Source organism: Cinclus cinclus, chromosome 20, assembly GCF_963662255.1.
Source record: "Cinclus cinclus chromosome 20, bCinCin1.1, whole genome shotgun sequence".
In the NCBI taxonomy this organism is placed as follows: Eukaryota; Metazoa; Chordata; class Aves; order Passeriformes; family Cinclidae; genus Cinclus; species Cinclus cinclus.
In genome coordinates this window covers 9,065,292-9,085,823 of record NC_085065.1, presented here as the reverse complement: position 1 = coordinate 9,085,823, position 20,532 = coordinate 9,065,292, and the positions used below count along the sequence as shown (strand labels likewise).

The 20,532-nt window shown below is 39.9% G+C and overlaps 1 protein-coding gene across 1 annotated transcript in view; it reads left to right on the top strand.

Annotated features, from left to right (window-relative positions):
- Positions 1-18,521, top strand: part of PECAM1 (platelet and endothelial cell adhesion molecule 1) — a 29,898-nt gene extending 11,377 nt beyond the window's left edge. Inside the window, exons 11-17 of the mRNA XM_062506568.1 lie at positions 574-644; positions 1,310-1,366; positions 2,590-2,658; positions 6,891-6,947; positions 10,475-10,503; positions 13,579-13,601; positions 18,308-18,521. Of these exons, the coding sequence (XP_062362552.1) occupies positions 574-644; positions 1,310-1,366; positions 2,590-2,658; positions 6,891-6,947; positions 10,475-10,503; positions 13,579-13,601; positions 18,308-18,521 (520 nt within the window). The remainder of the gene's footprint in view (positions 1-573; positions 645-1,309; positions 1,367-2,589; positions 2,659-6,890; positions 6,948-10,474; positions 10,504-13,578; positions 13,602-18,307) is intronic.
- The last annotated feature ends 2,011 nt before the right edge of the window (positions 18,522-20,532 follow it).

Below are 20,532 nucleotides of genomic sequence, written 5' to 3'. Positions count from 1 at the left end.
GATTTATCTTTCTCTAATCCTCCTCCCCACCTGTCCATGGCAGGGCAGGGGAGCGAGCGAGTGGTTGTGTGATATTTAGCTGCCATCTGGGGTTAAACCACGACACCTACTTTATGATAGTGGTGCAATATTTCTGTGTATGAAGGGCTGTAAGCCTTGCTTCACATGAATATAGCTTTTTACAGCACACACCTGCAGACAATAGATGGTTGTGCTTCATGTACCACCTGCTAACACAGCAACAGGATGAGGAAATACTCTAACAATAGAAAAAAAGGCCAGTTAGGTGAAATACAAGAATGTCAGGCCTGTATTTGAATGCATTTAAATATGGAATAAAATTGAAAATACAGAGGTTTTAAAGAAAAATAATGCAATAGGGAACATTTTTGACCTTGAAGTTTCCTTGTGCTTCTCCTGAAGCAAAGGCAAGATTTCCATTAGTTTCAGTGCTTAAGAATATGTGGTAGTCAGCACAGACAGTGACTGATCTTTCTTTGCACAGAATCATGTTGTTGGTTTTATTGGCTGATTTTGGATAATTACATCAAATTTTATTGGTTTGTTTTTCAGTTCTGCCTTAGCTCCAAACTTGACAAATGAAAAACTAACAAGACAGCCCAGTGATGGAAACTACTACTCAGGTAGGATATTTTGCTATAAGACCATTAGTAGGTGGGTTTAATTAAACATTTATTTAAAATTTTGGATTTCATAGTTATTGTTTGGATGGGGCCCAAGGGTTTGGGAATACAGAGGAATACCAATAAGATTGTCCAAGGTATCTTCTGTCATTTTGTCTTTGTACAGTTTTTATGAGCACGTCTTACACAGATTGGTTTATAAGTCTGCTCAGACACTTCTCCCAGACAATCAGTTGACAATATCACAGATGGAGAAATCATGGTAAAAGAAAATACTTTCTGCTTTTGACACAGCTGCAAGAAAATTATTTCAGATAGGAAATTTGAGCTGTGGCACATGGTCCTGTGATGTGGCCTCAGTATAGAGATGTTGACTTGCCTGGGCACCTTTTATTGCAGGATCTCAGTGCACTTGACAGTGACAGGTGGACATGATGTTTAGAGCACCTGACATAGACAAAGTTGCCCCTTGGGTGTTTGTTAGCTGATTATTTTAAAAGCCACATTCTTCCCACCTGAATGTCTTAGGTGGGAATATAAAAGTAGAATGTGTTGTGTAGAAATACAGATAATGACAGTAGGAATTGCAGCTGTGTAACTCATTTATTTCATTGGTTATACAAAGTGAATACTTTGTCAGCTCAACTTTGGCTTTCATATTTTAGGCTCAGGTTACATTGAAAATAATGAAAACTACATGAAATCAACTGACGAGAGTAAAGGTAATTCAACACTTAAACAATAGATTTTAAAATTATTTTGTAATTGAAAGTCTTGATGTTTTCTAATGGTAGAAGTGAGGTACTAATGATAGGGCCCTCCCTTTTTTCCCATGTCCAAAATGACACTGATAGGACTCTTTTATCAATTGCATTATGGAGTGTAATTAGCTGTGCTGGATCCCAGGCCATCTAATTATAGATATAAAAATATAAAAATATAAAAATACAACTTATAATATTAGGTTCTATATAACAAATATTCAGATCTGTTTTAATAAACATGTTTTTCTACAGATTTGTTCTTCTTTTACTTATCTGTCCTTTCTTCACCTCTCTGGATCTTGAAATATTTATGAATTAAATCTAAAAATAACCTGCTATGAAATCTGAATAAAACAGTCTGCCAAATCAGTTCTGCAAGATTTCAGTCTGAATGACTGTTATGTATACTTCCATCTCTTACAGAAATGTGGTAGAAAACCATCCCAACTCTTAAAAAAAAAAAAAAGTAGAAAGCAACAGCTTTTTCTTGTGTCTGTTGTACCCAGGTAGCCAGTACCTGTCAGTCAGTGGTCTTAGTAAGTCAGGTGTCTGATCATTGCCAGGCTTTCCATGGGTATTGTGGCAGAGAAACATTCTGAGGAGGAAGATGGATTCCATTCCAAGTATTTTATGGGGGGCTCGGGGCAGCTTAGGAGAAAAGTACTGATATTGGCTAATTGGCAAAGCAGAACTTTGGAGAATGAGGGGTGATGAGGAAGGCCATGAAAGACATAAAGATGGCTTGAAATGTGAAAGAAGTGGAGAATAGGAATAGCAGCCACAGAAAATGAGGATGTCCTGGCAGGGAGAGAAAGGGAAGAGCAGCTGGAGCAGGAATATGGGAGAAGCTCTGGTAATTCCCTACTCCATTTTGTGTCATGCCACTTTTGAAGGTGTTACATTGCAAGTAACAGTTTTAAGCACAATTTTCATGTTCCACAGTTTCAGAAATCTGCCTTTATTTGGTCCTCTGCCCTTTGGAATGGGATGACCCTCAGGATTGGGCTGGCTTTACAACTTAGCAGAGTCACTCCCATCTGCTAGCAGTAGGGCCTGGTCCTGCACCTATCCAAGTCAATTGGCACTTGGCCATTAATTACAGTGGCAGCAGGATCAAGCCCACAGCTCAAACAAAGCATGCAGTCCTACAAAGAAACATTTTGTTGATATTTTTGGGGCAGGACCTGACGTTGAGAGTGCTGAGGTGGATTACACTGAAGTTGAAGTCTCCTCGCTTGATCCTCACAGAGGTAATAAATTGTCCAGCCTCTATGGTTTATGTTTGGGAGTAACTCTGGGGCTGTTGCTGCTCCCTGACACTGGCCTGGTATTGGCACCTGGGAATGCTAGGGTTGTGCTTTGTGTGCTCACACTCTCCTGCCAGTAGTGCTCCTAAATGATGCTGTGGCTCCTTTGCTGCTGTTCTTGCAGTTCTTGCCCTGGGATCATTCCCATTTACAGGAGGTCTGTGTGGAGCAAGGCTCCCAGCTGGAGCTGTGGCTCTAAGCAGAAGGCAGCCTGCTGTTAATTAATCATGGTAAAGAGACCAAATTCACTGAGGGCCACTTGAGGTTGCCACAGGGTAAGATAATGGAGAGAGCAGAAACCAATGGAATTTCCTCCTTTGTAAAGGAACTGGTTGAAGGGTCAAAGCTGTAATTGATTTGTGATAGAGAAAGGGAGACCAGTATTGATTTAGTCCCTTGGTCTGGAGAGGCCTGGAGACCATCCTGGATTTTGTGGCACTGTAAGCAGAGAAATCAGGCTGTTGATGCCCAACTAACTTTGTCCTCCTTCCTGCAGTAACCTGACCTCAGAGTGTGGGGCTGAGGTAAATGTCTGCAACTTTGAAGGAGAAATATCCATGGAAATTTATTAACCACCCAAATGCCCACTTCAGTCATTCTGTGTCATCTGGAGTAGTTTATGCTCTGCTCTTCCTTCTTTGCTTCAGCTGAATGAGAAGCAGACTGAGGAAGAAATGGATAAATTTCCTTCTTCCTGGTAGGAAGGACTAGTCACTTATTTCAGAGACCAAAGACATGACTGTTTAGCTGGTAGCACAGATGTTTGGGCAAGAGTGCTCACTCTTCAAGCTTGGCAGCCAAGCCCTCCTGGAACAGCCAGTCCTCCTGTCCTTTCTGTTTTCAGTTCCTGGTATCATTCATCACAGTCTTCCCTGTGTTTTAATTTACCCACCTCTGCTAAATTCTGCAATGAAGGACTAGAGTTTTTGTCTTCTTCAGAATAGGGCTAATAATTGTTCCAACTGTTTGTGAGTGTGCACTACAATTCTAAAATGGTGTAGAATAGTAAGATATGATAGTGCATTTTTTAAATTAAAAGGCCTATTAAAGATCAACATCTCAATTTCCATTATTTTCCATTTTATATTCATTCTTGGTATAGAACATTATTCCTGTATATCAGACTAAGCAATAAGATATTTTCTATGCTCTGTAGACAGAAACCCATTAAACCACAGAATAATGTTTATTATGGTGTGTAAATGAGATCAGATTATTTTAATTGAATGCTGCCTCATGCTACAGACCTATGCATGGCACACAGAACACTGATACATTCTGTAAGGCTGAACTGTGCTTGAGTGTACAGAGATAGGAGCAGTTCCCTGATCGATTTCCTTTGCTGCCCCAGGACACAGTGGAGTGCTTTGGTTGTGGAAATGGAAACTGCACCGCAAGTATTTAATGTGCTCCTCTCTGAGAGCATCCTGAGGATGCTGCTTAAATAGAAGGAGTTGTATGAAACCAAGTCATTTCTTGAGCTCTGCACTATCACAATGAAAACAGGATGAGATTTATTCTTGGGAAAAGAGAAGCAAAGCCAAGTTTCTTAATATTCCCTTGTAATAATCATGTACACCCACAGACACAATTTGGCCACAGGACTGCTACTGATATCTGCTACGTTGGTGTTATTGTAAGGTTTTGTTTCCAGTCATAATATTCTTTCATGTCTGTCTGTGGGTATGACCAGCCCTTCCTAGGGAACAGAACTTTCAGATTATCACCTTGCTCCAAATCCCTTTTATGCCTCTTTTGATTCCTCCTATTTTCTGAATGAAGACAAAGCAAATCACATTTAGCTTTCCTCTGGGCACACGTTGTTCATCCAGCAGCTTACACACAGAGTCTGATTATTTCTGCCTTTTGAGGAACTGCAGATTTCTTTGATCTCTCTGGCCTAACCTCAATTTAATTTATCTTTCCAATCATTTGTTCCTCCTGCCACTGTTGTCAATGTCAATACTAATGTTAGCAGGAAAATCATATTCTGTGTACTGTGAAAGGCTACTGCAATAAATGCTGCAGTATCTAAGCTGCAACAATTGCCTTAATATCACTTCTGGGAATTAGAATTGATTAAATGTCACTTCAAAACAAGTTGAAACTATTGTAGAAGGATGTATACCTTGTCTTTATCAGTAAAGAATTACCTACATTTGAAAACACTGTTTTACCCTGTTTTTCAAGTAATGTCTGAGCTATCTGGTAATTTCTGGAATACTTCTTTCTGGAATTATTAAATTCAATACTTAGCAAGTTTGTATGCATGACACAAATATATTGCTTGTCTTTTCTAAAGCTTAGTTGAGAAAAAAGATGGCAAGGTGATTTAGACCCTTTATTGTGAATCTGAGCAAAACCAAAAGCAGGGACTGAAGTCAGATCAGGAAATATCCCTAAAGTGACAAGGCAGAAAGTGCTAATCATGGCTGAGTAAGAACGTTCTCCTTATTTTACTTTTATATCTAGTTAGTTATCTGCAGGGTGGCAACATTATAAAATTTGTGGGAACAAAATGTCAAATCATCCAAATAATTCCTCCTGGCACATTTTTTCAGTGCTAAGACGACTTTTGGAAGATTGACAAAGGAAATAACATGGGCAGTGGCACTGTATCACAATATAATGAAATGGGTATGATTAAAAAGAAAAAGCAAACTAAGGAAAATGCCTCCAACCAAGTCTTTGCACAGAGTCAGTAGGAGTAGGTTTAGGGCTGTAACGTGCTAAAAAAAGAGTCCTAAAAAAAATGAGCTACCTTTTATTAAAATTCCAAGAAGATTAAACTTTATTTCACTTTTTGATCATTTAAGCAGTAGTCTGTAAGCATTTGAAATGTGCCTTGAGTTCTTCAAATTATTTTGCAAAGAAAGTTCATGCCAAACCTGCAACTTTGAAAGCTGTGTTTAGAGACTTAGGGAAGTGTAGCTGCTATTGTTTAAATTAATAGCAGTTTTGCAACTCCATTCTGATGCGTTAGCTCACAGCATTTAAAGGATGCATAATTTTTAAAAAAATTAATGAAATTATCTTTGGGAAATCAGAATGTGGTGCCAGAGACACTTGAGTTCTTCAGGGCAATGCAAAACAGTTAACAGTCCTGACTCTGAATCTGCAAATCATTATGTCTGAGTTCTTTAAATGCTGGGCATTTTTAATAGCTAAATCACAGGATTCTATATCCAGAAATGTGAATTTCTTTCCTTTTTTAAATTAATTTTTTAAAATTTAACTAGAAAAATATAACTTCTTGGTTTGTTGAAGGTCCACAGAAATTGGAGGTGATACTGGTGGAATTCTGAGGTTTTGTAGGAGACTCAGTTTAACTGAAATGAATGAGTGTTTCTGAAGGGCTTTGAGATCCAAGAGCAGCAAACTCCTGGACCCTGCCATCACAGACCTTTACAGCAAGTGAAGAAAGTGGTTTTAAATGTACAGTTCTGGAGCACCTTGATTGCCCAGGGATTTTGAAACTACAGCCATACAATAAATCCAGGAGATTGTTCTAATTTCCTACTAGCCAGAAGTTGATGCTGACCACAGACAAAATTATTCTTGCTATTTTCAGGCCTTTAGACAAGGCTCTGTCCAAAATGAAACCTTTCCCAGATAGCAAGCAATGGAATCTGTGCAGTGTGAAATCTGCAAATATTCTTCTGAGACATTTCCCAAAGCACAGCAATTTAAATTTTTTTTTTGTGCCCTTAAGATTTAATCAGGCTAATTGCCAAGGGTTTGTAGCTAGTCTTCCAAGTGACAGATCTCTTCAGGGCCAGGATCCCTAATTCCTTAGAACAAATTGAAGAAGCTCTTCAAAGTGATCCAGAGAAACTGTTCTCTAGTGGTAGATGTCTCTGTGAAATTAAAGCAGTATTGGTTCAAGTTCAGAAGAACTTGACTGTTGAAGTCAAATTTAGAAAGGGAAGCAGATTTTCATCATCGTTTTTATATAGACGAGACATCCTTCTCTCTGACCCTTACAGTCTGGGTTTGGGGAGGGGGTTGTACTTGCTTTTCACAGACTCCACAGGCTCATTGCTGCTTATGTAGCTGCTGCTTCTGAAAGTAAAAAAGTGTATTCTGTTTGTTTAAGGAGCTTTCATAAAGCAAACAAATGAAAAAAAAAATAAAAAAAAGAAAACAAATTGATTCTGTGCTAATACATTTTCCAGCTCCTGAACAGAAGGGGACTGAAACAGTTTATAGTGAAATCAGAAAAACTAATAATGGTAAGTAAGCTAGTGAAAAATTAAACACTTTAAGGAAGCATGTGTGTAGAGGTTAGGGATAAATTTGTGACTGAATATTTTATAAGATAATTTTTAGACTGAATATTTAGAACATAAGTGCCATAAAAAAGAAGATATGCAAGTCACATAAGAACATATCAAGTGCAGCTACAAAATTACAGAAGTTGATAAATTGCATGACACCTTCATGGCTCCTCATAAATCAATGACATTAATTTTTGTAACATCTACTTCATCAGCCCACTTGTGCTGGATGTGCTGAAAATTTGGGCCATACATCTGGATCTGAATCTAGATCCCTGTTCTAAGGATCAGGATTCTACATCCTGTTATCTCAAACTGCTCAAGAGAAGCATTTGTCTCTTAATTATATTTGTCGCATGCTATAAAATATTCCATTTGCTTTGGGTGTAACTCCAGCAAATATCTTTAAAGCCTCCAACAAGAGACTCTAAAAGCCTTTAAAGCAATATGATCATTTCAGCAGTTCCCCTAACACAGACGTGTGTGTGGGCAGTAGCAGCTTGCTGGCAATTACTGTCTACAAATATTCTGGCACTAATGAGTTCAGAGACTGTGGGTTAAAAGTAGGTTATTTCATCATAGTTTGTCAAAGTCTAAATCAGAAAGGATTTCCTCTCCTCTCTTTGTGTTAGGAAGTCTAGATTTGTAAATATTAGGATGCAAACAGTTCACATTTTGTCCCCATTCAGGCTTTGTTTTGTGCCAATTTTAATTTTTGGTTATTGTGCTTTAATTTTCTATTTTTTTTCTATAAGGCATTTCTCACCTCTGACACAATATTCTGTCTCGGGGGAATCTTTTATGTCAGGGTCTCCACATACTTCAGAAAACATTACTTAATTTTCCCTTGTTAGGACTTACATGGCAATTTTTATCTCCATTTCACAGCTGAATAAACAGAGGGATTAGGTCATCCGTTTAAGGCAAAGTGTTTAGAGGGTGACAACTGTGGCAAAGGAATCCTTGGTGCTGTGCCTGTGTGTTGTACTCATTTTTCACAGCCTTGCAGTGAAAATCAGAATATCTTTCACACTTAAGAGCATGGCCAGGCACTTCAAGCTGGACCACCAAGAGAAAAAACACAGTTTATTTTAGGGCTAAGCCCCAAGGCCACAAATGTTCTGAAATGTTCTCCAATGGGTGTGAACTGGACCTATAAAAAGCTGCAGCAGCTGCTGTAGAACTCTCACCTGCTCTGTCCAGGTGTGAGGGTGACTATCACCCCACTCACCAGCCCTGGTTTTGGCACAACAGAACGGGTTATGTACCAGAAAGATGTCAGCTCCAGGTTGGTACAGCAGAGCTGAAATTCAAAGAGCACTTAAAACAGCTGGAATACCATAAGATGGGAACTGCAGTAAAATAGGATATGATTGAAGGACTGAAGTAGCCAGAGGATCTGCAAACACCCCTTAATCTTGCAGTCCACCTGCTCTTTTATGCGTAACATTCTACAGTTTCAGTTATTCTTGGAAACACAGTACCAGTTTATTGTTTCAATCACGTCTGTTTTTCCTGATTGATACACAGGAAAAGTGTTTCAATTAGATAAGCAGTGCATCACCCAGCACTGCAGTACTACTACACTTAATGTAACACTACCTTGGATTTTTGATAGGCACTGTGTTTGTGAGGTGGTGAAGTGTAAATGCAGTGGAGGATCCCTATGAAATATTCTGTCTACTTTAATATATATTAATATAAGCATATTAAATTAGGCTAATTGTGACAGATGTTGAACGTAACTAGTAGGTGCAGAAGTTCATTTACCATTCTATTTGATATTTTGAGCAAAAGCCCAGGATTACAACCTGCTTCAGGAAAGCAATGATTCAGACAAACGTGTCCTTGGGGAAATCATATGAGTTTAGGAACTGGTGTCAGCTACACAGTTTGATAGATTGAACCCCTAAGACCTATGTAACATTTTATTTTTATTTGTTAGTAGGTAACTATTGTGGTTTAATTAGAATTGAGTGCTTCATAAGCAATTTTGTCTTATGAAGGGGCTCTCTGTGCATTCCAGAAATCATGTGTGCTAGAGAGGAAGCTGAAGAACAGTCAGTAGTTGTTATGTCTGACGCAATTCTTTGTGACTGAGCTAAAACATTTTTCCTCTTCATTTTTCTGACAGCTCTCACTGCTATCCCCAGTAAGGCAGATGCCATAGCAGTAACCAACTCCTGTATTTTTAATTCTATAGCTGTTGCTTGTTCTTATCCAAAATCTGCACCATGAATCCATAGTGCTGATAATACTCTGAGCTTTCCCAAGCCCCAGGCTGCTGGCAGTGTGCTGAGCATTTGTCATCATTCCTTTTCTTTTTATTTTCCTGGTGCTGGCTATGTTATCTCCTGCTTCTACCATTTGAATGCCTCCACCATACTGTGGATAAGACTCCCCATCCTCCCTGCTGTTTTCTTTGTTCTGAGTGCCAGGACTCAGGAGATGGTTTTACATTAGGGATGGACAGAAACAAACTGTCAAATGCACATTTCAAATCCCAAAAGACCTGCATGTGGTTAACTACAGTTAACTCAATTGCAGTGGGAAAAGCAGGTAATTTGTGAAATTCCATTCTAGTCAGGTATGTTTTGATTGAAAGTCAAATAATGTCAGTCTCTGGTTGGTTGGATGCTGGATTTCCTCTGCTGTAATGAGAGTTTGAGGAGGATGCTTCTCACTTTGTCTCTGCAAGCAACAGCGAGATAAGAAGTTGTCCTTGCATTGTTATTGAAAGAGTAATTCAGAAACATATTTAGTGTTCAAGATGTTCACCCGGGTATTGTTTTAAAGCCTTTTCTAGACCCCTGGGCTGTTACTTTAGTATTTTACACAAAATACCAAAAACTTCAAGTCTCAACTTGAAATCAGACCTTGCATCCAAATGGCAGTTTGGGGAACGGTCACAGTTAGTGCCATTCAGGTCAGTAACACCTTTGTGTAAAAGTCCTTCATGCTTACCAGGCTAAACTAATTTCCTTAAAATCCTGCTTTCTTTGGTAGCTCTGTGAAAAGGCCAAAGCATATTGTGAGTCAGGAATATCCAGCCCAGTCCCAAAGTTTGCTGCTTTTTGTTCAGAAAGAAGTGATATAGTCCAAAACTTAAGGAAAAGAGGCAATTGTCTAAATCACTGCCAGGAGTGATAAAATGGCTGTGGCCCTGCTGCCTCCCTTGCCTGTGCTCCAGTCCAGCAGTCCAGGCTGGCAGCTCTTCCTGAGGGAGGGTCAGGGTGTGTCACACACCAGTTCAGCTGCCTGGGTGGAGGCTCTTTCAGGCGTGATTTATTTCCATCACACCTTTCATCTTCCCAAGAGGCAGTAGGGTCAGGAAGCCCAAGCATCTCAATGCTGGATCTTTATCTCAGCTCCAGCCCTTCCCTCAACATTGATCCCAGTTCTTGGGGTAGCACAGTCCTGTTTGTGTTGCTGAGAAGAATTAGAGCCAACTCCAGCTCACAGATTTCCTCACGTTTTTCCAGGACACTTCCTGTGGAAGATGATGTTATTGGTACATTCTTGCTCCTTCAGTGAACTGTCTTTGCTGTGTGTCAGACCCAAAGCTCAGAGAAACCAGTGATAAGCTTTGCACTGATCTGATGTGCACTGGACTGAGCTCATTGTATCTTATTGCAAGATAACAATTCCCAATTTTTTATTAGGAAAGTGGAAATCCAGCAAACAAAATGCAGAGCCAGCCTTTATGCTGCTAAGTCTGGAAAAATGAATTGGTCACTTGGAAGCAATTGCAGCTTCCAATTGAGACAGGAAATTCTAAAAGTCCTACAGCAACCAACAATGTACTATGGAAAAATAAATATATCCCAGTGGAAAGAGGCATGAGAAATCCCCATTGCATTCAGAGGTTTGGAACAAACCTATTTGAAATCAGCCCTAGCAATCAGGAAATCTGCTCAAATACTTTCCTGCTACTAAGCCTCAGGGTTACCACCTACATCTTAGCCAGAATTTCCCACTGAATCCTTTTCTAGCATACAAAGAACTCACGGGGTCTGGGGAATCATTTTGTTGTTCAAAACTCAGGCATTATGAGCACATGATAGTTGCAGGCAGTCCAAACCCATGCAAATAACTTGTCCTCTCTCCAATATAAAAACTCTTTGGATATTTATGTTTCTAGACATATTCTAGACTAAGGCCTGGATCTGTGAGACATTGATTTGGGAGCCAAATGTTTTACAATAGCTTCAGCCAAAAATCAGGCAAGGCCAGATGGTTTCAGTAAGGCACAAATATGCAGGGAGCTTCTGACCTTGCTTGAACCTCCAATGCAGAGCTGGATTACGTGCATGCCCCATGTCAGAGCTGTTCCCAAGCTGCCTGCCAAGATTCCATAATGGAAGCTACTGCTCCAGTAAAGGGCTTGGCAGAACTTTGTGTGTGTGTGCAGCTCAGCACCTTTGGTTCATAGTCTGACATCTTGGCTTTCACCAGGGCTGGAGGTGGCTTGGAGGTGGATTGGCACTTGCAGCTGTTTAGGCACATATTCTCCTCTCCATAACCTCAAGCAACAAGAAATGGTAGAGCAGGTGGGGGTGACAGTGTCTTGAATTCCTGCTATATGTATTCCTTTGTAGAAATGTGTTCTTTGAAACTAGAAGCAATAGCAAGAGTTTAGATCCATCAGAAGTCTATAAAACCACCTACCTTTTTTAAGACTTGGGAATATTTTAGACATCACCAGTATCACACCTTCGGCTCTGATTCCTTTCATAAAACATGGAGCTTCTACAGAAGCTTGACTAATTTTTTTTGTGTGTCTAGAATCCAGCATTTCTCAATTCCCCATTTTTGGCAGTAAGAGAAAGCCAGGTGTTATGAAAAATCGCTCAGTTCTACAGTAAAACTAGTAAAAAAGTAAAACCACCCCTTTTTTACAGCAAAAGCACTGGATCATTGTGCCTTTATTAGTGCTCCCTGCTGGCTGCCCTGAATGGTACCTGGTAGAAATGACCCAGGCTTCCAGCAGCGTTTCCCCAGACACAGAGTGTGACATTTCCTGGCAGAGCTGTGGCACTCAGCTAGCAAGCCCCGATGCTCTGGATGTGGGTGACAGGTAACAAGGAGGCAGGATTGCTGTCACTGTGACCTCCAAGCTTTGGGTAGCCAACATCCCGTTGTTTGAAGTCTGGAATTTACACAAAATTTCTCATTTCCTCCTTCCTGTGAGAACAATACATTGTGACAGAGACTAAACGACAGCTTGTTAATGCCTCACTTCATAAACCTTATGTATGGTTTTACCCACTCAAAGCCAAGCTTTGATGTAGCAATGGGTCAGCAGTGGTTTTGTTCAATTTTGTTGGCTTTCAGGATGCAAAAATGCTTTTGTGTGTTTTCCATGTATCTTCTTATTTTGTTTCCCAGTGTCTAAACATGTGGATCAATCTTGCCAAACACTGAGATCAATTTTATACTGAAATTGAGTTCACACACTGCTGTAAGGTGCTGTAGTTAGCTCAGTTTTTAATCCTTTTTGCTTAGGGTAAAAGTTCTGGGTAGAAAACTCTGAATGTACCATGCCAGCGACCTTCACCTGTGTTCACTTTCCTTGTTACTTCTGCTGGCTGACAAGGGAGTTTCTAAAAGACTTTTATTAGGGTCTAATAATGGTAGTAGTACTCTGCATAATGTCCTTCATTTAATGATTTCAGGAAGACTGATTTTAAAATTTGCTATTTTAAAAATATATAATTTGAAAAAACATAGATTCAGAAACTAACCATTTATATAAAAAATACTGGGAAGATTAACCCAAAGACTGAGTCCAACTCCTTCACACATCTTCTCTCCGGTGAATCTGATACACTTTTCAAGAAAATACCCTTCAAGATTCAGCACTAACTTTTGTCTCATGTGAAATATCTCAACAGAACATAGAAATGAGCATTTTTAGCAAGACTTGAAGTCCTCTCCTAAAACTTGAGTTACTTTGGGACGGGAAAGAAATATTTATGTTTTGGTATTTAAATGTATTCTGCAAAATTTCCGAATAGCTAAATCCACTTTTTTTTTAAAAAGCCTATGCTCCAGTCTTTAAGTTCAAGACTGACTTCAATAGGAAAGAGGCCCTCAGGTTTCTCATTAGGAACAAGCAACTATTTTATTAATAAAATGTCTGGTGTCTTTGCAAGATGTTATTTTTGTCCTGAAAATTATATCCTCTGCTGGATTTCTGCAATACATTATTTTCCTGGCAAGGAATTGAATTAGGAAGTAAAATGCTGATGAGAGCTTGCCTCTAAAAGGAAGACTCTCTTGTCCAGTAACAGATTGTGCCCTCAGCAGAGACTTCTGCTCTAGCACATGATCAGGAAAGCTGCCAAACAGGTCCTGTTCAATGTGGGTTTTGAAATGTCTGATCTCACCCCTGTACATTGATTAAACAAGAACTGGGATACTCCTTAAAGCTCAGATCTTTAACCTTAGATGTAGGTAGGAATTTTACATCATTGCAAAGTGAACAAAGAGTTTGAATGACCTACAGCTGTATTTTCTGGAACATAAAACTGGTCACTCTGCAAGGTGCCATTTCATAATTTATACGTTGTATTTTATTTTGCAGATTCTATGGAAAACAGGCATTCTGTAAGTATACATTTCATGCAAGCAGTTAAATTTAGTGGCATGGGTTGAGATCATTATGCAGCTGGTGAGATGGTGTTCAAGTATTGCTGTGGTTTATTTGCTGCTCAGGACCTTTGCAGAACAGATATTGGGCAATCCCTTTGTATATATTTTTACAAATCAGGCTTTCAATCCTCTGTTTATAGAATGGTCAGTTTTAGGAGTCTGTGGAAGGGGCTGGAGTTTGGTGGTGCTGGTGCACAGGTAATGATCTCCCAGGAGTTTGTGTTGAGCACCTGCACAGCTTTGGGTCTGTGCCACAAAGGCTGGCAGGATGGCACAAGGTGAGGGATGGCTGTGGAGGCACAGGAGATGTGCACATGAAAACTGCTCACCTGGTAAATGCCTCACTGGGGACAGAGCTGCTGTTCCAGTCCCATCTGTCAGTCCCCAGGCTGTGCAGTGCCACTGAATGTCCTTGGGCTCTGCCTGTTCACACACACATCCTGTGACTGGAGTGCCCAGAGAGGTGAGCTCCTTCCTAAGGTGTGAGCAGATGAACCAAGCAGGGATGCTGATCAGCCCAACTTGCAGAAGTTCCTTCTAGTCACTGTCTGTGGCTGTTTCCTCCTGGGTTTGTTTTCATCCACTGGTAGAGCAGGTGGGATGACTCCAAGGGCTGGAAGTAATCTGAAACCTTGTAAGAAATTTTGAAGGCAAACAGTTTTTATTGCTGAGTACAAAGCTGGGTCACAGCTATAGCTGGGTGCAGCTATAGTACCATTCATAAATGAAGGATATCATTGAAAAAATTTGGAGTTTTGTGAAGGTTCTGTAGATGGTGAACAGCTTCATAGAGCTAAGAAGCCAGTGACGAAATATGGAATTTTTTTAAATGGAAGAAATATGTTGAATGAGCTGTTACTCTGCTCTCAGGAGATCTGAGAGGCAGGGAACTCACATTTCAGAAGTACTTTTATGAATGTTAGATATGCTATCAAATCCAACTCAGACTAAGCAGATGGTTGTTTTTTCTGCCACCCACTTTGTGACTTTGGGGCTTGTACTTAAAAAGAAAAAAGGAGAGACTCATAAATAAGAATCACAATAGCACACTCTATGCCAGCTTATGGCATCCATTTGAATTTTTGAAGGGCTCCATCAGCACTCCCATCCCCATGGGATACACAGGCAGCCCATTGTATTATTTACAGACACTGGGCAGTGCACTGAAGGTCACAGATTGTGTTACAATAAACAGGCTCATATTAACACAGGCCAGGAGAGTTTATAGTGTCATTGTCTCTCGTAGTTTAAAGGTTTGTTTTTATTCTTTGCTCTCAGTTTTCTAAAAATATGTTGAGCTGAACCCTCCCCTGGGTTATACCAGACATTCCTTGGAGAGTCATGCAGAAAAAAGTTTGTCCCTGTCCAAGACAAAAGAAGAAATGGTTCGGGGTGGCTGTGACAGACATGAGGTGTAAGCTTAGGGAGGAGGTTTTGTTGTCTTTTTTCCACAGCCTGCATAATTTCTAATGGATACGAAGATTTTGTTTTGTTTTGTTTTCCTGTGGCCAAAAGTGAGTAAAATATCTCTCCATGGAAGTATAATAAAAAGTCACTGAAAATAAACTGACCACCCTGTGCAAATCACTTTCATAATTAATTGGGCTATTAAAGCTTGCTAAACCAGACAATCTATGAAGTAATGTCAGATTCAAGGAAGAAAAGTGTCAGCTGAGGGCAGTGTTTTCTTTCTGTTTCTTTTATTACTCTCCTGTTAGCAGTAGAAGGGTAATAAAAGTAGTTATTCTGTAAAACTAATCTCATTTTCAGAAACCCCCCAGAGCAAAGTCACTTGCATCTTTCATGAGTTTTCCTAGAAGCTGCCTTATTCAGTTCATGTCTGAGACATTGTCCCCTCCTTAGGTATGCTGTTCATGTATTAACATAGTAACTATTCCTTTTTTAAAATTATTAGTGCTTTAAAGGATGCAGCAAAAGAACAGAGCCTTGTCTTCTGCTTCTTAAATTCCCACTTCTGTTCCCAATAAAGCCTGTGACAAAAGCAGCACCTCCCTCTCCCAATAAGTGACCTAAAATTGGACTGGACAGATGAATTTCTTCATAGATTTTCCATTCCCTCTATTTGCCTCTCAACATTTTACAGGCCACACAGATACAGAAGAGGCAAGGAGCTACTAAGGTGCTTTTTAGCATAATTTTCTAGCAACTGTTTTGGATTTTTTTTCAGTAGCTCATTTTCACACATACTTAACTGTGATGTATCTCAGAGGTTTGGTCCAAATGAGGAGTTGATGATCCTACTCATGAGAAGGAAAATGCTCCTTCTTAAGTGATCAAGTGGCTTAAACTTCCTCCCAGCTGTTCTGCTTCTTGATAGCCAAATTAAGTGTTTGGCTCAGAGGTGAAGTTGCATTTGATCTGCTGCTCTCTTCTTTGTCAGTGGAAAAGGGCCTTTAGGAGCCTGGCTGGTCAGCTGGCATCTGAATCACAGGGAATGCCAGATGGATCACTTAGCTGGAGTGGCCTGTCAGAAAACTTGTAGAATTCAACTCTGTTTAGGAAGTAATAGATGTTCCAGAAGTGTAAGACAAAGGACCACAGCAGAGAGGAGTATTTTGCTAAGATCTCTGTTTTCAGGGAGGATACACAGCCTTTTTATTTCAGTAATGGTGGTGGAAACTCATCAGATCCCAATGTCCTTTTAACTCCCTACATTCCAATAATGTGCATTCAACTGCTCAGATCAAGTCTGTAAACATTCAGTTCTGCATTGCTCTTCCAGATGTCACAGACAGAACAAAAAACTGCACTGTGGAGAAGGAAGATGTAGCAAATAATTTTAATGGTTGCTAGTCCTGCTTTTATGCATTTGCCTCTACATATTTTCTGTCAGAATAAATATAATCCAGCAGGGAAATGTAGGAACTTCACTTCTTCTTCACTGACAGACCATCAAAAAATTGAGTTCAGGCTTTTAGTAAACACTATGTACTGACACAGGAGCATTGAAAGTGTTTGTATTATGTCAAGAAAGGTGCCACATTAGAAAAATAATCAGTCAAAGTTTGAATTACTTGAACTATATAAAGGCTCAGCTGCAGTACAGGTTGTGACTGATTTGCAGTGCAGAGTACCTTGAACCTGAATGTCTTGGATTTTTAGGTCCAGAACTTTAGGTTTCCTTTAGAAAGGAACCTGAAGTTTTATGTCAGAGGTTGCTTCCCTCCATCTCCTCTGTTTCAGAAACTTGTATCTTAAATGCAATCCATAGGAAGTATTTGCAAAAGAAATGAATTACTTAGAGAGGAACTGGGAGGAGGTTTCCTTCCTGAAATCAGAGCTGGCAATCTTTCTAAGTTATTTAATGGTCCCAGTTTCTGAAAACATATTGAAGGAAATATCTTGACAATGAGATAGCACTTCGCCAAACACTAATTGGTATTGTGTCAAATTTACCTCAGCAGTTTGTTCTGACTTCATATCTCCTCCTCTCCTGCTACCTCCTAGACGTGTTTGTGTATTTGTTTGTTTGGTTCTGTCCTAGGGGTTCAGGAGGACTGGCAGTACATGAGGACATTGTGTAATTTTAGCTGCCTATTTGTCTAACCTCAGCATGTGCCCTCTGAAACAGAAACCTGTAAAATTCACATCTCTTTGGAGGAATTTCTAGATGTTATTTGGCTACTTTCTCATCTTACTCAGGTGATCCCAAAAGTATTTTCTCAGTGTTAAAGGAATTCACATTGCCAGCTCCGAAGGGGGACCTGGCCTGTGTTTAACTGTGCACAGTAACATGGCACAATAGTTTCAGACAGGAAAAGAAGATGAAGGATGTGTCCAGTTAAAACTGGGGGGGTGGGAGGGGGAGGGGAATTTCAGGCAGTCAGGATATGAAAAACAAGGTGATACTCAGAAATAAACACTGAATTATAAACCAGGAATTCCTCTGACTCATGGGGCAAATCCTTTGGGGGTAAGTCCACAAAAGGAATTAGGCTCCTCGGTGCTGACAGACTGAACTGTTAGGTTAGAGGCCACCATGTACCCTGAGCAGAAATTTGTTGGAAGGAGCCTTACTTTGGCAACTGATGTCAGGAAAGACTTGACAGTTGTGAATCCCCAGTGGACAGAATTATTTATGTCATATAATGTAAAAACAATGAAGTTTGGGTTCTCTCTGTGCTCATTCCCATTGGCTGGTGTAGAGGACTGCTCTGTCTGCCCTCTGTGCTTGCCAGTGCCAGGATTCAGCCCCTGCTGGGTGCTGGAGATAACCCCTGGCATGGCTCTTGCAGGAACACAGTCTCCAGTCAGATGCTGCATTGCTCCCTGTGAGATACCAGTCCTTGGGGAAAGGTTGTAATTCTCCTGGGACTGATGCTGGGATCTGACTGTGGTAGCTGAACATCCCCTAGTAAATAAGGGATCTGATTTCCAGGTGTGTTAAGTGTCAGCAGTTCCCTTAAAAGTCCAACTTGTCTCAGTAAGTAGCCACTTACAGATTGTAATTGTTACTCTAAATCTTCCATTGTCTTATTTCTTTTTCTCTCTGATGAAGATAATACCTACATCTCCTCAGAGAACAGTGAATATTTATTAGCTCACTGTGGAGGGTTCTAAGGGATACTTACAGGACAGAGGGTAGGGCCACAGTTATACTCACACTTTGGTTTTTTCTCCTTTGCTCTTTTTGCCAGCAGAGAATATATGGGCATCCTGATGCTACCTAGAACAGTCACCTCAAAGATCAGCTGGGAGAAGAAAACAAGCCAAGATGGAAGATGTTGCAAGTATTTCAAAGGCTTTGCAGCAGTTATTTATGAATTTGCCAGACCCGTCTTTTCAAAGTTCATTTCCTTAGGAGAAACAATAGAGATGTTCCTAAAGCATTTAATGGATAAAAACTACAAATAAAAATTCTCATAGGAAAGTGGCTTTAGAAACCACTGACCCAGGTTCTCATCTGTAATTTCTCCCGCTAATGCAATTTTACCTTTTTTTGCCTCCAATTCATTGTGCTCTAAGTCAAAAAAGGGGAGCTACAGCTGAGGAAGTACATTTCTACAATGCAGCAACTACTGTGATACCAGTAGAACATAGAAATATCTAAGCTTGCTTTAAACTCGCTAAGTTGGTTATCAGTGCCACCACTGTGGCAGAACAGAGCTCAGCACAGCCTGGCCAGCCATGGATGTACCTTGACATGATCTTGCAGCTTGTGCTGAGCTCCCTGTGCTGCAGCAGCTGGACTGCTACCAGGCTTGGAGCCAGCTCAGTTATAACCCACAGGGATGTGACACTGCAGGGACGGCCTGAGGGAAGAGTGAGCTCTGGGCTCCCTAAAAACTTGAATAACTGTTCAGAGATTCAGACTTTACCATGTGATTCTATCAGAGGCACAAACTGTCTTTATTCTTTGCTAAATAGCTTTTCCCCTTTAAAAGTTCTGATGTTTGTTGGTTAATTTGATGTGATGGTTCCTTAAGAAATTATTGTCATCGCAGTTATTTTGGATGATTCTATGATAAGTCTTCATTGAATGGATATAACACACACAGGTCAGTGAGCCTGTACCTGAAAATCCTATTATGTACAATCCTTATTCCTTTGATTTTAGGAGAGATCTGAAGTTGTACTTGTGCCCAGTTTTTCCAGTATGGAATTCCATACCTATCCTTTTTTTCTATAGTATGATAAACCACTAACACAGATCTAGTTTGGACACAGATCTAATCCTACAGCCCATGTTTATGTTGGCTGCATGAGTTTAAAAAAAGAACACAAAACAAAAGAGAAAAAATATTGTCCCCAACCCCTTAAGCAGCTGGCCTTTAGCATAGCAGTTGCTCTCTTTTTCTTACTGCAAATTAAATTCCTGCAACATTTGGGCCACAGGTAAGAAAATCCTCATTTTAATTAGAAAATAATGAAAAAAGGCCATGGATTTATATTTTTATATATAATTACTGCTTTAAGCATTGCATCAAAGGTGAAAAACCAGCAAGAAACACAAAATGGATTTATATCCTTGATTCCAAATGTTTAAAATTTGAAGCTCCGGTAGTGATTAATATCTCTACTTTATTGTTCCCTGTGCAAATGTTGTTTGTATCATGAGCCTGTCACAACTGACTGACTTCATAGCTCTCTTCTGTTGACAAATGTTCTTTCAGCATCCCATGAGTGTCCATGCAAATGCGTTAGTATAAGAAATGTGAAAAGGTATTTTAATAAAGAAAACTCTGAGTTGAACTTTGCACTGGATCTTGCACATTCATATTGCAATGAATGCCTGTGAAGTTTTTTTATTCATGATGAGCCACAGATCCATTGTATGGATTGGCATTTGGAAGATGCCCTCTCTGCAACAGATTCCAGGTTCTTAGATCTGGAGTCAGGAACCCGTTTAATAGCAGGTAAATGCACTAAATTGCTTTAAGAACTGAGTGGGAAAATGCTTGCATTCATACATGTCTTTTAGTAAATTCCAAAGGTAAAAGTTCCTCTACAAACCCTTCCCAGCCTTTGGCAAAGCTTAGGAAAACACTGGGGTTTGGGAAGCTTCACAGTATCATCGGGGCATGATGGAGCAGAAGTGGAAGAATTCATTGCTGGCTTTGAGTTTGTCTTTTGTTTGGAATTATCCTAAATTGTTTTGGATTTAGTTATCTAATACAAGTTGTTTGCCCTATTGAAATTGTCCATTTCTCAGAGTGCTGAGCACTGCTTTGAGTTCTTCTCTTTTGTCTTGCAGACAACAAAAATATTTCAGAGTACGGCACAATAATCAGCAGATGTCGCCAGTGAAGACAAGGTAAATGGGCCCATGAGTAAACAACTACACAGAGAGTTCTGACACGAGCATGTGCCAAACAAGCCTCGGGATCCCACTGGAAACATTTGGGGAGTAAGTCTGGAATTTGTA